The following is a 17,836-nucleotide window of genomic DNA, read 5'->3' as shown; positions in this document are numbered from 1 at the left end:
ACGCGCTGCCGACTGCTGGTGACGTGCTCACACTTCTTAATTGAGAGGTAGTCATGGCCGGGGAGAAGGAGGGTTTGGAGGAGGTGGCATTAAACGCTGCAGATACCAGCACCGAGGTAGGACCCGCTATTCTGGGTGTGGATAGGACATGAGCGGTCCCAGGCCCTGAATCGGTCCCAGCCTCCACCAAGTTCACCCAATGTGCCATCAGGGAGATATAGTGGCCTTGCCCGCCAGTACTTGTCCAAGTGTCCGTGGTTAAGTGGACCTTCCCAGTAACCGTGTTGGCGAGGGCACAATTTATATTACGGGAGACGTGCTGGTGTAGGGCTGGGATGGCACACCGGGAAAAATAGTGGCGACTGGGGACTGAGTAGCGCGGGACCGCCGCCGCCATTATGTTTTTGAAAGCTTCCATTTCTACAAGCCTGGACGGCAGCATCGCCAAGCTGATTAATTTGGCAATGTGCACGTTTAAAGCTTGTGCATGCGGGTGGGTGGCGGCGTATTTGCGCTTTCGCTCCAATACTTGTGTTAGCGACAGCTGAACGTTGCGCTTAGAGACATTGCTGGATGGAGTGGAGGACGGTGGAGGTGAGGGTGTTGGTGCAGGCCAGGAAGCGCTCGTGCCTGTGTCCTGGGAGGGGGATTGGATCTGTGTGGCAGGTTGGAGCACAGGGGAAGAGGCAGTGGTGTGACCCGGAGGCGGTGAATGGCCTTCGTCCCACCTTGTGGGGTGCTTGGCCATCATATGCCTGTGCATGCTGGTGGTGGTGAGGCTGGTAGTGGTGGCTCCCCAGCTGATCTTGGTGCGACACAGGTTGCACACCACTGTTCGTCGGTCGTCCACGCTCTCACTAAAAAACATCCACACCTTTGAACACCTAGCCCTCTGCACGGAGGCTTGCCGCGAGGGGGTGCTTTGGGAAACAGTTGAGGGATTCTTTGCTCTGGCCCTGCCTCTACCCCTAGCCACTCCACTGCCTCTTCCAACCGGTCCTGCTGCTGCACTTGCCTCCCCCTCTGTCCTCAGTAGGCTTAGCAAACCAGGTGGGTCAGTCACCTCATCGTCCAGCTCCTCTTCCTCCAAATCCTCTGTGCGCTCCTCCCTCGGACCACTGCCCTTACTACTTCCTCACTGACAGACAACTGTGTCTCATCATCCTCATCCTCAAAAAGCTCTTGAGACAGTTGCCAGAAGTCCCCAGCCTCATCACCCAGACTCCGGGAACTTTCCAAAGGTTGAGCATCAGTCACGACAAACTCCTCAGGTGAGAGAGGAACCTTTTTCCCACTCATGGCAGGTACCCGAGAATAGTTCCTAGGAGTCTGCCTGCTCAGAATATGTCATTTTTATGGAGTGAGGAGGCTGGGAGAAAGGAGGAGCAGCCAGAGGATTCAGGGCTGCAGTCCCTAGGAGTAGTGGACTGCGTAGAAGACTGGGTGGTCGATACATTGCTGGACACATTTTCTGCCATCCACGACAGGACCTGCTTGCACTGCTCAATTTGTAATAAAGGTCTACCACGCAAGCCTGTAAATTCACCGCACACAGAGACTTGTAGATAACGGAGGCTCTACGCTGTGACTTGAAAAAATTAACCCGCTGTCTTGCGCTGATACCTACAGGTAATTTACCGCTCACAGAGACTTGTAGATAAGAGAGGCTGTATTGAGTGGGAGAAGGCTCTAAAGCCAATATCGACCAAGGAAAGGGTATTGTGAGACGCTCTGCACAGTGGCAGAGCTTAAATACTTTGCAGTGGCCCAGGAAATACTACAGTACTGTTTAGCGGTGAGACCTCTGTCTAATGCACTGCAGACACAGAACGGTATAACTGATGTAGTTTGCAGTAGGCTAGGAAATGTTAGAGTGCAGTTTCACGGTGAGAGCTGGTTGTACGGCACTGCAGGCTGAGAACACTATTACTGAAAGGCTGGGAACAGGCCTAGATGTGTAATACAAAAATTGGTGCACTTCTGCTCCCAGCCAGCCACAACTGTGAAGCACACGGTCAGATGTAGCCCTAAGAAGGACCGTTGGGGTTCTTGTATGGAGGATCAGGACTGTATAACTTGCCCTACAGAAGCAGCTCTGTCCCTAAACTCTGTGTTATGCACTGCAGACTGAGAACGCTATAGTTGAAATGGCCCGCACAGCCCGAGATGCTTAAAAAAAAAAATTAGTGCACTACTGCTCCCAGCCAGCCACAACAGTAATACACACTATGAAGAATAGCCCTAAGAAGGACCATTGGGGTTCTTGACGACAGGATCCTACTCTAACACTGTCCCTATATCAGCAGCAGCACTTTCCCTAACCTTTGCCAGCTTGTGTCTGAGGCGAGCCGCAGGCGGGACGACTTTAAGTACTCGGCGGTCACCTGATCAGCCCAGCAACCATTACTGTGGGAGGCAGGGGAAGGCTGACACGTCACAGCAGGAAGTGGTAATGCATGTCTATTGGCTAGAAAATGGCGCTAAACATGCGGGGAAGCAAATGCAATTGACTCGAGTACCGCGTGGTGTTCGTCTCGAGTAACGAGTATTTCGAGTACCCTAATACTCAAATGAGCATCAAGCTCGGACGAGTGTGCTCACTCATCTCTATTAAATATGCTACATACATACAATTCAGTTCCTTTTAGGAGTTTTTTTTTATTATTCTGCTCTTTTAGTTCAGTGACATTTTTTTGCTGTTTTCATGTATTTTTCTGCATATGCTTCAATATAGGAAAAAATAGATGGAAAAAAACAAACAAAAAAGAACACCAAAAAACTCTTGCAAAACTCATGAAATTCATCACCTCTAGTGGTGAACACTGATAGTGTATTCTTAATTCAGTTTTCTTAACATGTTCCTTTTTTACTGTTGTAACTGCATATAATAGTTATTATCCTGTAATTCACTTCTATAGACACTGCCTAAGGGTTTAGACAGTTACTGCACTTTTGTGAAACTCTTCACATGTCAGAGATACATGTCAAACGTTTTGATCAGTGGGGTCCCACCGCTGAGACCCACGCTGATCGCTAGAATGAGGGGGCTGCATAGCTCTCCCAAATGCTATGTGCCTTTGGCTGTCTTTGCTGCTTTTCAGCACCTCCGGTAGCTGAAGATGGCTTCAGAGGTCTATAGAAGGCTATCTCAGCTGCAGGGAGGTGCTCAAAAACATTGAAGACCGCCGAATGGGTACAGTGAGTGTTGCAGCCCCCTCATTCTAGCGATCAGTGGGGGTCTCAGCAGCGAGGCCCCCGCTGATCAAAACTTTTGACATTTCTCTCTGACATGTCAAAAGTTTCACAAAAGTGTAGTTACATTTTAAAGAGGTTGTCACATGAAGATAATCACTTTTTAAACAGTAGCCCGGCTTATGATAAGTCGATGGTCATAGGTCCAGTGATCAGCTGTTATTGCTAAGGGAAGCCACGTCTGGCCACTACAGGGGAAATGTGGTATTGTATGTCACCAATATAAATAAATGGCCAATTATGTCATGCACAATTACATAGTGGCTCTCTGTTCTAGCTCATTGAGAAGGTCCAAAGTAGGCAACGTTTTGGCAAGCTCTTGCTGCGGCACACCCGGCACTGAAGCAGCGGTTGGGTAGTACTGTTCTTCTCACCTTAAACAGCAGGCTCTGTCCATACTCAGCTTTCACTGCCCAATCCTTCATCTCAATCTGTAGGGCCTACAAGCGCCCCTTCTCCTTTCTTAAATGGCTAGTGCACACTCCCTTATTCTGTCCCCAGCCAGTCCTGCTCCACCTCTAGCTATTTTCGGTGGAGGATGCGTAAGCAATCGGCTCTACAATAGCTTTTGTGATGAAGCCTCTGTTTGTGCATTCTGTTTTTTTTTTACTCCTGCTCTGACTCCCGACTTTGTAAAACTCTGTGCCCCCTGACTATCTGCCTGAACTTCATTTCTGCATCTGTGCCACCAGCCCTGACCTTCACCTGTCAAGCCACTATTCTTTGGTTCACACCATCAGATACTGTACCTCACCCTGTGCAGCGTCAGCAGCCATACCATACAGCACATAACATATCCCACATAGGAGTGGTCAAGGATGGGTTCATATCCGCCTGCCAGACAATGTCTTTATGAGACAACCCCTTTAAATATTATCAGTGGACTAAAGAATAACGGAGCTGTAGTCTATTAAGCATGTTACCATGTCAGGATTTTTCTTTTCTCTGCAAATGATGAACAGCTCAGGAAATACAAAAGAATATAAGACAAAAGCACATAAATATATATGTAAGAATATCAAGCAGAATAGAATTCTGGATAGTTCTACTATTATTAATAATTAAATGTCCAATTATATAAGTACTGTGCAATTCCATTAGTCTGACATTTGACACGTTAGAAATTCTGATAATTGGCATAGAACACAAAACTGCTCTATGAACAAGAAAACTGCGCAGAGGAACTCAATTTTGAGACTCCTCTAATTAATAAACAAAGTAATAGAAGCATATTTTGATATCATTTGTAACTCTTGGTTGTCTTCCTGGCGTCCCTCTACCCTCAGAAGTAGATTCTATATACAGTGCTAATCCATGATTTTCAATAATAATCAGATACCAAATTTCTACGGCACATTGCGGCTATGGAGAACTGTGCCAATAGAATGAGCCCACAGACTGACTAGAAAAATTGTGAAAGTTTTAAGCATAAAATGATCAGGCAAGTCTTAAAGAATAATGATGAGAGAACTTTTGTAGAGTTCATTTCAGCCAGTTTACCACATTTTCCATAAAGTTCAGTTTGGTCTGAATTCATTTGAACTGAACCAGAAATTCACCAAAACACCTAAATCTGGTGCATAATACTAAGAGCCATAAAAGCTATGTATATACAGGGCTTTTATATCTCCTAAACAATGTTATACACCAGTGTTCAGGGCTAGTGTTGAGTGATTCGAACTGATAGAACCCTTTTTTAGGTAGAACTTGGCTAAAAGATTGGATCAGGTTTGTGCCAAACTAAACTTTTTAGCAAAGTTTGACCCAAACAGGGTTCAATTGATTTGGTTTGCTCATCACTACTTTATCTGTATAGCCTGGAGGAAAGAAAGGTGAAGGGGACATGATAGAAACCTTTAAAAATGTTATGGGTGTAAATAAGGTTCAAGAGGGAAGTGTTTTAATAGGAAACTAAATACAAGAACAATCTGGGGGAGAGATCAGAAGAAAGTATATTACTGAAATAGTAGTAGATGCTTGGAACAAACTTGCAGCAGATGGTTGGAAAAATCAACAGTGAATGAATTCAAGCATGTCTGGGATAAGCATGTATCTATCCTAAGATAAAGGAAAAAAGGAAATAATGTAAGGTCAGACTAGATGGACCATATGGTTTTTGTCTGCTGTCAATCTTCTATGTTTCTAATTGGGGAAGAGCAGGGAGATGAAGATACAGTCCAGACTTCTTGCAGCCACTTCTGCGCTTGCCTCTTTCATTATTCTCTACATATCTCCTTTGCAGATACTTTCAGCAGCAAAGTTTTAAGAAAACTTATATAACCAAGTATTAAAAAAAAAGTTTCCATTCACATTGTTTAGCTAAAATTAATATTACTTTACAGCTTAATAGGTAGACAAGTTCTTTTAGAAATGGTATACCAGTTATATGAAGTGGTTGCCTATAGGATACTATATTTAGTGTCCATTGCAGAGATATATAGTATTGTTACTTTTATTTTAGGGTGTAGACAGAGAATGTGAAATGATTTTATTCCAATGCTTTAGTTGTATTGGTTTACTTTTAGTGTTTTAGACATTGCTGAGCAAAAAGTATCCAGTAGAGGGAGTCTGGGCGCTTTCAAACTACAGGAAAACGCCAGCACAGAAAAAAATGAAGCTACCAGGTTAACATTTAAAGTGCTGAAGTACTGCACATTGTGAAAGCAATCTGTGTCAGGAGTCTTATTTATACTACTGTGTCCTTTACCATTCTACTGACCACTATATATCTATATCTATAGATAGATATATATCTCCAAATATATATATATATATATATATATATATATATATATATATATATATATATATATAGATATAGATATATATATATAGATATATATAGATATATATATATATAGATAGATAGATATGTAATAAGATCATAGTGTACACGTCATTCATTGTGACACTCGCATATTTAATTTGCCTGTGACTTCAAATGCTATTTTTAATGCCACACTGTGATACATGAGGCAAAGGAGCAATCAATACATATTTCCATTTTTAGATGATACGAAAGTTAACAAATTTAAAATTTCACTGTCGGCATTGCACTTTTATACTTTTAAACTTTCAGAAAAGGCCCTTAATGTTATCTAGCGGAGTAAAACATTAAGAAAAGGTCCTGGAATAATGATGGAACTGGTCACCTAACCCTACAACCCTTCCTTTATTAGGAAGGCCAGTGACTTGTAGCACTAAAATGTGCTGCTGGCTTGTTGCCAGGGAGGATATCAGCCACTGGAGCATGACAGCTTTGGCACTATTATATAAAAGATAATTATGCAGAAAACTGAGAGAATAAAATGACTGTATGTCTACATTAGCTAAAGACGCTGCATATCGATTTTTCATTATAGTTGGGTACATATGGAAAGTTCTCTCCTCCCCCCCATCATAATGAAGGAAATTTAAATAAGACAAGCAAGCAGAAAGTGCCTGATGTATATATTAAAAATGGATATGACTAATGATGCTCTTCATCAGTTCTGTACTCTAATTTGCAAACAAATTCAGTTGATCAATAGTTGCATTAGTGTCGCACATAGAGGTTAACGAATTACGTTGTCTTTCAATTATGCCCCTCTTATCCAGATAAAACTGCCTTCATTATGAGCTCAATACCAGATGCATGATTAGCTCCTAATGGGAAGAACGTCTGATGTTTTACTGCACTTACACCATAGAGTTAAGTTTATTGCCAGCTCTGAAAATGTATTCTAGGCCTTGTTCACACTTAAGAGCACACAGGAAAACCTGCGTCAAGAAACATGTTGTGACTGCAGATTTCCTTAAAGAAGAATTTCTAGGAATTGTCATATTTTACATGGAATCTGTCATCAGCCATAAGCACCATAAACTTAGTTTATGGTGCTTATAGTTTTAGTGATGTGGAGTCCAGGGAGCCTCTTTTCATACTCACCCGATCCCGTATACCTGCGGTGTTCCCTGGCAAAGTCCACAGCAGCCTGACTCTTCTCCGAAGGCTGTGCATGTGCACTCATATTCATCTCTGTGGGAGGTATGCATGTATAGCCTTTAGAAAAAAGTTTGATTGCTGTGCGTGAGCCCACCACAGGAATGGGGGACTGGGTGATTATGAGACGTAGCTTCCAGACTCACCATCACATAAGCAATAAGAACATAGTAACATCATAATGCAATCCTAAGCTCTCGCCCATGACCTGGAGGTTGCAGGTTCAATCCCTGCGTGGTTCAGGTAGCCGGCTCAAGGTTGACTCAGTCTTCCATCCTTCTGAGGTTGGTAAAATGAGTACTCAGCTTGCTGGGTGGTAAAAATGACTGGGAAGGCAATGGTAAACCACCCCACAAAAACAGTCTGCCAAGGAAACGTCATGATGCGACGTCACCCTGGCAGTCAGTCATGACTCGGTGCTTGCACCAAGGGGACTTTACCTTTAACATACTGTAGTATATAAGACTGAGAAAAGACATATGTCCATCCAGTTTAGCCTATTACCTCCCAATGTTGATCCAGAGGAAGGCAAAATAAAACCCAACCATAACTTAGTTTATGATGCTATGAGTTGATAAAGTAAAGATTTTACATTTTCATGACTTAAAATATGAATGAAAGAATGTAGAAACATTAAATAGAAGAATGTAATATATGGCCTCTGTGGTACTCTCTCTTCTAAACACGATAGTATAACAATATGAATGTCATCAAAAATGAAGGTCTCACATCTGGATTCAGCATCTATCTTCAAAATGAGGGTCCTCTGAACACCATCCCGACCGGTGAGCACATCCATGCAGAGAATGAATAGAAATGTGGCAATGCATATGCATGACTCTTCCCATTCACTTCAATGTAAGCCATGAAAACAATTGAGTATACTCACTTAGCTAATTCCATAAAAGCGAATGAAGCGAAAAGTGAGAGCCCGTGCACATAAATGGCCACCTCTCCATTCATTGTCTGCCTGGAGATGGTGGTCAGTGGCCATTAGGCAGGATGATTTTTGGGAGACCCTAATTCTAGTGATGGGGTGAGTCCCACAGGTAAGACTTGCATCTATATTTATGGTAGTCCTGTGGATATGCCATAAATGTTAAAGGTGGGAATACCCCTTTAACAGAGGGGGATCCTCTCACCCTTGCTCTGGCAGTCTCAACATATATGTTTGTTACATGCCAGGCAATTGAATTCAATGGGAACAGCGTAATGCTTCATTTCCCCTTTGTGTCATTGCAGGACAATTGAAATTTCCTGCTGGCTTCCCTACAGCTGATTACTAAGCGTTGCAAGAGCCAGATACTATAACATTAGCTTATCATCAGGAGACCCTGACCAAAGGGGTTATCTAAAGCAAACAAAGACCATAAACTCTTAAAAGTTATGCGGCCTTTTTATTCATTTCTATGGCAAGAAAAGGGTTCCAACTATATAGTATTGTGTAATACGACATCTAGACCTATAGCACCATTTTTTTAATCAAATGCAGTCAGCTCAGTTATTATTTCTATATAAGGTGCAGCAGAGGTACCTTTACACGGGGCAATTATCACCCAAATAATTATGTGAAACAACAATTTTTGACGATAGTCTTCCTCTGTACACACAGCCACCGGAAGGGCACCGAGTATGAAATCGATCAATAGTCACTAGTCACTATGCTTTAGCTCACAGAAATAAAGTGACTAGTGAGCGACTTCTTGCTCAGTGTATTCAGGAGTCGTTCAGTCTTTGGACGAATCCCGTAGACAGTGAACGGAGACCGGCAGCTGGAAGAGATCTCCGGCACACCCCACCTCCACTCACTGAACGACTAAGGCCGCTTGCACATGAACGGGTTGAATTCCGCATGTGGAATCCCACAGCGGAATCCAACCCTGTGCCCAGCCAGTGACCCCGTGTACCTGTCCGGAATCCTCTTAATCTGTACTGGGAATGCCGTACCGTTGCTAAGTGATGGCGTGGATCCCGCGACCTTTCCGCGATGATGATTGCGGAAGGGCCGCAGATCGAAGATCAGACGGCTTCCATTGACTTAAATGAAAGCTGTCCGCACGGAATCCAACTAAAAATAAAACATGCTGTGATTTTTCCTCTGGGAGCAAAAAAATTGCATTTGATTTCCACTGGTGTACAGAAAAAATTGTTTTTCGCCCCCTCCGGATTCCGCAATGTAAATCAGCCCGTGTGCAGACGGCCTAAGGCCTCATGTCCACGGGAAAATGAGGCCCGCCGCGGATTCTTCATGGAGAATCCCACAGCGGGTCCCTCCTTTCCCGCGGACATGATGCTAAAAAAGATTTACTTACCTGTCCGGATGCTGCGGACCTGCCCTCCGTCGCGGCCGGATCTTCTTTCTTCGGCCCGGCGGATGTGCTCGGCATGCCGGCAGCGTGCCGCACGCATGCGCCGGGCACTCCCTTTTTTTAAAACTCCTGCTCTCTCGCGCGCAGAGAGCAGAAATTCAGGCGCGGGTGTACCGTGGATCCGGACGGCTTCCATAGGCTTCAATAGAAGCCTGCTGGAGCCGTTCCCGCGGGAGACCCGCACGTAAATGGAGCATGTCGCGTTTTTTTCCCGCACACGCAATCCGCGCCTGAAGGGAAAATGACATCCGCAGGTATTTAATTACCCGCGGGTGTCCATTGCATCCCTATGGGGCGCGGATCCGCGTGCGGGAAAAACGCTGCGGATTTTAAATAACAATTATCCCGTGGACATGAGGCCTAATGCTCAGGTGCGAAAGACGTTGGCACGGCTGCCGGCCTTTATGCACCTGATAGTTGTCCCATGTAAAAGTACCTTTAGTCTGTCACAATATTACATAGGCCCCACAAAGATGGGAGACATATTTGACTGGCTAGATCTGTTGTACGATCTCCCCCTTAGTGCAAGTCACAAGACAGATGTTTAAAAAAAATCTATTGTCGATGCTGCCATGTTTAGAGGAATTGATACAATATTGCTGCAAGCACCACTTTTGATGCATGACCTGAATACAGTATATACTGGAAATGCCACATGTTTTCTTCTACGATGTGCTGTATGACCAGAATAAAAATTATTACTTTTATAAAAATGTTAGTCTAATCTGCTTTCCTAGAAAGACTCAATTACCCATCAAACAAGAGTCACAGCTTTTCTATTTGCATGATGTTAACAATGAATATGCTTTACTCTTCTTTGGGTCTGCTGACTTGAAGAATATCAGCTCATCTCTTTGACTAATGATGGTTTCATAATTACTGTATAGACAATGCCCTCAACAAAAACAACCTCTGTCTGGTCATGAAGGGCTTATCTCCGTCGGAGACTTTTAGTAAAATTGTCAGGATCGTCTGCAGCCTATCCTTGTAACTTGAAATGGGTTCAGATGGATGGAGGATTTCCAGCTAAATACTGAGCTGGAGCCTTTAAATTGGCGTCTACTGCAGAACACATTGCTTTGTCTAATATGGCTCTTTAAATACGTGATGCTTGCTTCTGTTTATGGCCGCTGAGAGACGGAAATTTTGCGCATGGGCTTCAATCTTAGCTATTATTATTTGGGTTTAAAAATGTTATTATTCTTGACTTATTAATATCATTATTGTTCTTGTTATCTCTGGTACTGAGTAGTACTGCGGTATAGTAGTAACAGAAGCTGCAGCAGTTTGTACTGCATGGTTAATAAAATTACTGTTCTTTATTAGTAGTATTAACAGTACTGGTAATAGCAAAAGTAGTGCTGGATGAATTACCCATAGTAGTAGCGTTTTTCACCATTGTAAGCATCATTTTTTTTATCCTTGTTACTATCATCATCAGAAGCCACAATACTATAGTATATTCTTATCAGTATAAGAAGCAGGATGATTAGTAGTGAAATCATTTTTACTATTAACCTTTTTACTATCAGTACTAGCAGTAATAGTAGCCACAGTAGCGTTATATAAGTGTGGTAGTTTACTAGTTGATCATCAGTTAAGAACAACCCTCCCCTCCCCCAAATAAATAAATTAATAAAATGTATTCTATGCCTATACAGAGAAAATGAAGCAGCTCGCCAGCAGGATACACGGACATGACTGGAATCAATGACAGCAAGAAAAGGATCCAGCATCCATAAATCATGGCTTTATTCAGGCATATTAAAATCCGAGCAGGAAGGACATACAATGGCGCGACCAGCTGACGCGTTTCAAGTTGGCACAGTAGCTATTAGGAATTTCCGCAGGATGGATAGCAGCAAAGTGGATGAGATTTTGAAAATCTCATCCACAAGCTGTGGAAATAATCCGCACAAAACCTGAGTGGAGGTTGACATTCAATTCCGCAGCATGTCAATTTTATAGCTGTTTCTTCTGTGGAATTACTCTCTTCTCAATGAGGGATACTTGATAAAACCCACTTCAAAATCTGCACCAATGGTGTGGGTTTTGGGGCAGGCTTTCCGCTGCTGATTTACGGTGGAATGCCTGCTACAGACATTCCGCTGCAAATCAACCCTGTAAACCTACGTCATAGCATAAGAACATGGCGCACCTACTAGTTTAGAAAGAAACATGCCAGGAAAAACTAAACAAAAAAAGAATCTGCTTAGTTACATGATCACTTTTTTGTTTGTTTCTTGTTTTCTTTTTTTAAACTGAGCAGGATCGTCATGTTCTTATGCTATGACTGAGAGCTGCTGTGACAGCTTGAAACGCGCCATTGTATGCCCTTCCTGTTGGGATTTTAATATGCCTCAATAAAGCAGTGATTTTATGGATGCCTATGGTTGTGTTGTCACATCAATTACAATGTTTATATAATGTATGCATGGGGATCTAACTATATCAAGTCAATCTATTTATCTCATGTCTATCATCTATGTATCTATCTATCTCTTTATCTATCTCATATCTGTCTAGCTAATGTCTATCTCATATCTATATCTATCTATCTATCTATCTCATATCTATCTGTCGAGCTAATGTCTATCTCATACCTATATCTATCTATCTATCTATCTATCTCATATCTATCTATCTATCTATCTATCTCATATCTATCTATCTATCTATCTATCTATCTATCTCTATCCATCCTCTTACCTACTCTGCATTAACTATCTAGAGAAAAAAACAACAAAATCTGAATGTCACCCTGTCATTGGCAGATGTGCTATCAGAATTTAATCAAAATGTATGCTAAGAAACTCAAATGTATAAGTATAGTAAATATAGCAGCAATGCATTTCAAAATCATCCATATATTCAGTATGTATAGAAGTGTGCTGCTGTATCTTGTATTTATTATCTATCCATCTATCTATCCCATAGTACCCAAGCATCTATTTATCTAGCTATCCCATCGTATCTATCTATCTATCTATCTAATATCTATCTATCTATCTATCTATCTATCTATCTATCTATCTATCTATCTATCTATCTATCTCCTATCTATCTATCTATCTATCTATCTATCTATCTCATATCTATCTATCTATCTATCTATATCCTATCTATCTATCTATTTCATATTTATCTATCTATCTATCTATCTATCTATCTATCTATCTATCTATCTATCCATCTTTCCTGTAGTACCCAAGTATCTATGTATCTATCCAATAGTACCCAACTATCTATGTATTCATCTAGTATCTCTTTATCTCATACCTATGTCAATATTTATAACCCATCTATCTGTCCTATTGCTACATCTCAGTTGCTCTATTTTGTACACTGCATTCCTATTTACATACATGTGTGTTGTTTACTTTTGTTTGTCTAATAATTGCTACATATGTAATGCCAATGCGATACATGAAAGGCATTAAGAACTGAGCCAGAGCTGTGCATGAAGAGCAGGCACATAGTCTCATCATGCATGTCTGCCATGAACAATGCAACATGTGTGTAGTGTGGACATCTGTGTGCTGCTGCAGGGGAAAAATGTGCCCTGCAGGTTAAAGGGCTGGTGATGATGCAGACTGCAGCCTTGTAAGGGTTAATCTCCAGTGCCAGAGGCTGCACTTCCCTGGCTGCATTTTGCCTGTTTCAGTAGTGCCTGTTAAGCATCCAGATTTCAGTGTAATTCAATTAGTCCGGCTTTGGGGAAGGTGGGGACATTTTTTGTTGGCTGGTAGGCACCGCCTGTTTCTCATGTTGCACACCAATCCTGTTGCAGTAGGAAAAAGCGAGAGAGAGAAAGACTGTGGAAATGTCTAAGCAAACAGCAGCTCTTGCCTTGAGTGGCTGCTCTGGGCTCCTCCAGGCCCCCCCTCTCCTGCCTAGTAAAGTGCATGAGATCTCACATGATCACCCGGCGGCTGTGTAAGCCTCTCATGAATACATCATCTGCAAGATTAGTGCTCGTACCTGGACACCCGCTGCGGGTGGCAGCACCCACCTTTGCCATATAGATCTATATATACGCAGAGTGCCCGGCTATTGCCTCCGTATACCCAGGACCGCACAGATTGCAATGTGCCTGCTCCATGCAACATCTATAAGCAGTGAGTCTTTTGCTTTACGAGGGGTGGGACTTTTTTTGGAGGGGATTTCACTCCATCCTACAGTTCTTTTTTGCTATTTTTTTCCTCCTTGTCTGTCCTTTAACCCTTTACTCCATGCCTAGCCTTTTCTCCTTGCTGATGTATAATAAGTTTTTTTTTATTCTTCCTTTTTTTGCCTTCCTGTGTTCCTTCTCAAGCATGGGAGCAGCTGCAGTTTCTGCGAGGCTGATGTAGAAGACGCCTTTTCATGTGTCTGATGTTGGATATTGTGGCTCATTTTATTTATTTCAAACTGTTTCCTGCTCTTACAAGTTGATCTCCTGGGGACTGGACAGAGAGAAAAAAAAAGTGACTTTTTCCCTCCTGTTGATGCCTAGGGCACTATCTGGACCTCATCTTTATGTATGTGGCTGTTTTATGCAGAAGACTTGGATGCATTTCCAGGAGTTTGTTGTTTTTTCTTATTTTTTTCCCCCAAATATAAAACAATTTAATTTGCATCCTGTGCATTGAGTTTTGGATGTAAGACATCTACATTGCTTCTAGGATTTCTTCTCAAGCATCACCCTACTGAAAAGAAAAAAAAAAGGACAAGGACAGAGGCGGGGGGGTGAGGATACATAAAAAGTACCCCCAAAGACACAAGAGTCTTCAGACAGACTGCAGCGCATCTTCTTTACAGTTGTAGCTTTTGGAGATGGCAAAGATTGCATGATTTGATTCCTATACCAAGAAGCTCTTGTACTTGGTATCTTGGGTTGAAGTTGTAAGACCCTTTTGCCTACTTCTCCTTGACATTGTACAAGCCTTTTTATCCAGCAAGTGCCACAAACACAAGTCCACAAGTCCTTGCATTTCTATCTAGTAACTTTCTACAAAAGGAGAGCTGGCATAATAGATTGTGGACTGCACAGGAACCAGTTGAGCTGTCCCTTTCTAAAGCCTACTTCCCCTTCAGCTTGGCATCTGGACCATAGTGCGCCTGAGGTGCCCCCCTGGGAATGTGTCCCTTGTTCCTCTGCCCTGCTGTGTGTGCAGGGAGCTCTGTGTGAATGTGCACCGCCCTGCTACTCCTGCTCTCAGCAGCAGCCACAGCAGCCTCTCGGCCTCCAGCACCTCCCTGAGCCAGGCTGCCTCTCCCATTGCTGCAGCAGTGTCCCTGACACATTCATCCAACCTTTCCTATTAACTCCCAAGAAAAGCAGCAGAGCTGTTCCTGCATAGCCGGAGCCCTCTACTGCTCCGCTCCTCTTATTCGTCTGTATTTGCTCCTGTCGCGCCCCCTCTTTTTGGCCGGGAGTGATGTTGCACGTGGAGATGTTGACGCTTCTGTCTCTGCTACTCTGGATGTGTGTTTGCAGCCAGGATCCTGGCTCAAAGGTGGTGGCTGATCGCTATGCGGTGTACTGGAACAGCACCAACCCCAGGTAAGGAGGGGGAGGTTGAGCACTGAGATGCTGCTTTGTACTAAACACATGCTGTCCAAATCCGACTACAGCAGCATGTAGGCTGTATTGATCTAAGTACTGCACCAGGTAACATATTCTGCTCCAATGACTGTGGAGCCACATGTCAGTTTCGATATTGGATTCTATTCCATTTTTCTTCTTTCTTTTTGTACTGTACCGTAGCACCATAAAGTTTAAGTAGTACAAACTAGTATTACCGTATATACAACACAACCCCCCCCCCCATCCGTAATTCTATGTTCGCTCTACGCGAGCAGACAGTTCCTTTATTAATGCCTTGGAATCAATAAGGGACTATGTAAGCATTAGCAATGACTCACCAGGCATTCCGTTATGTCTAACTGTATAAAACATGCTCTCGATTGTATCTGCTTTCATCCCCACTCCTATCTTATACCAAGTTTGGATAATCACACAGCAGACAGGTTTTACTTCGGTCCATGTGGGCTAGTAAAAGTTTTTGCAACTTTCCAGATTTCAATTTTAATCTTCTTACGCGAAAGAATAAAAAAAAGTTAAACAAAGCCGTTGGCCCAGTCAATAATTAACTTGCAAGTAGATTTGGGAAAGTTTTCAGTCCCTTTTCCTCCCACACCAGTTGTCTTAAGTTGCTTGGTGGCTGCTCATTGACAGTGGAGCAATATAATTACCCTTAATTAAACAAACTGGTATTGATCTGTCAAACTCCACTGAGTGTGTACATTCCTTTAAGCTCCTGCCTCCTCTATATAGAAAGTGCGTATCTTGCAGCTTTGAAACAAAATATCTCAGTCGTCCAAATAGCTACCAACTAACTCTACGTAAACATGTTTTTTCCTTGGAAGTTAGATCTCTTTTTCTTCAATGTGCACCCTAAACTGCAGCTGCATAGTTTAAAGATGATTAGTACAATGAAATAGGAGAATAGGAACACCTTTCAAATGCAAGGGCCTGAAATAATACCCATCAACGTGATGAAAAGTGCATTAGGGTTAAACTTTAAAACAAGGTATTGTAAGATAAGCTTGAATAAAAGTTTTATGGAGAGGAACAAGTAATAACTTTTTTTGAGTTATGGGCACCACTATTGGAGGCAGCAGTTTTTATTGTTTCGTATATATTTTTTTGCCCCCTTTTTGTTACCCGCCTTGCTGCGCTACCATAAAATTACATTCTGTTTAATAAATGGTGACCATATGTTTGACAAAGTCACCTGGCTTCTATATTATTGTCTTGTTAAAACAGATGGGAACCCAAATCCTTCTTTACCTTTCAGCCTGACTGAGGAGGACATTTTATCGAGGGTTATCTACGTTATATGCCTGTGATACTGCTGTTTAGTTTGAGATTAGTACATTGATTTTTGTCACAGGTCATGTTTTTTAATAGATCAGAATAGCCTGCAGAAAAGTCTCTTGCTCAAGAGGGAGCTGTGGAATAATCTCCAAGTTAACAGCGTTTGCAGTTGATACCAAAGAGCTAGCAACAGCTGAGAATCGCAACTTTAAAGTTGCCATTTTCTTAACTGAAGAGGTTTTATGGGTAAGCTATGCACGCACCTCGAAATTAGTAGCGAATAGGTAGCGTTGCAGTGCAAACGTAATAGATACAACTATGTTTATGTTGTCATCAAAAACATATATAATGTGAAAGACCAAAATAAATAAGTAAAATGATACATAGACCATAAATCTCTTAAAAATATTCCTCTCCATCAGGAATCTCATCTGACCTTTGGGTACTTAACACCTGGTAGAGCATGTTATTAATGGGGCACCTCTTGTAGGGTGACGGGCTCTTGGGTCCTGACAGAAAGTCATGGTTAAACTGCGGCACGTCAGGCAGGATTCTCTCCGAAAAATTAAAAGCAAGGCCAAAATGTGCTTCCATTTTACTTGGGAAATGCCAGCCAGAATCTGGAACTTATTAAATGCCTCTCAGAGTTCATTAATGGCACTGTAAAACATGCAAACAACTGATAAGAACATTTCTTTTGTTCCATAACGTCAAGATACAAATTAATGAGTGTAGTTGGTTTGCTTTGTAGACACAACCTCATGTAATAAAACAGGAGTGCTAGTGAAAGTCTGAACAAGAGAGCACTACCGTGACTGCCAGGATTTAGGTGATATATGGTGAAGCTTAAGTTTTTAAGAGCATTGATGCTTCCCCCCCCCCCTAAACTTCCCACAGACAGCCGTACAAAAACAGTACAATGCAAAAATATGACTTTAATGAAATAACCCACTCTCGCTACTCCTGAAGTTTCAAATGATTTTACTGGAAATGTAATCCCGAGCAATACACGACTACTTCAAGGTACTGTAAGTTCTGGCAGCTATTATAACTTATATTAACAACCTGATGAATTCTCTAAGTCGATTTTCATTTCAACATCCTTCCTATGCAGAAAATGTGTTTGAAGCAGTAATGAACTTTTTTGACATTTTGCCAAAAAGCTGCTGTAATAATTAAAAGTGTCTGGTCCAAAATGTGTCTGCCTGGAATTGTGAAATATTGCATCCATAACAAATCATTAATATAAGTCAGGCTTGTCAATTAGCAATATGCAAAAGCCATAGCATTTGTCTCACAAGCTTGACACCAGCAAAGACAGATTATTTTTGTATCGTGCTTGAGTGAATATGTTAAAGTCCTTTTGTAACCTCA

At 42.2% G+C, this 17,836-nt stretch overlaps 1 protein-coding gene and 1 long non-coding RNA gene across 4 annotated transcripts in view; one reads left to right on the top strand and one right to left on the bottom strand.

The window, feature by feature from the left end:
- LOC136627713 (uncharacterized) overlaps nucleotides 1-17,836 on the bottom strand; it is a 151,439-nt gene that overhangs the window by 117,956 nt on the left and 15,647 nt on the right. The window lies entirely within an intron of this gene.
- Nucleotides 13,433-17,836, top strand: part of EFNA5 (ephrin A5) — a 423,677-nt gene continuing 419,273 nt past the window's right edge. For all 3 annotated transcript variants that reach the window (XM_066603042.1, XM_066603041.1, XM_066603039.1), the window contains exons 1-2: nucleotides 13,433-13,718; nucleotides 13,916-15,145. In XM_066603042.1, the coding sequence (XP_066459139.1) occupies nucleotides 15,021-15,145 (125 nt within the window). In that variant the 5' untranslated portion in view covers nucleotides 13,433-13,718; nucleotides 13,916-15,020. The remainder of the gene's footprint in view (nucleotides 13,719-13,915; nucleotides 15,146-17,836) is intronic.

Source organism: Eleutherodactylus coqui, chromosome 5 (assembly GCF_035609145.1).
Source record: "Eleutherodactylus coqui strain aEleCoq1 chromosome 5, aEleCoq1.hap1, whole genome shotgun sequence".
Classification (NCBI taxonomy): domain Eukaryota; kingdom Metazoa; phylum Chordata; class Amphibia; order Anura; family Eleutherodactylidae; genus Eleutherodactylus; species Eleutherodactylus coqui.
Note: the sequence above shows the minus strand (reverse complement) of the source record. Positions and strands in the feature narration are given on the sequence as shown.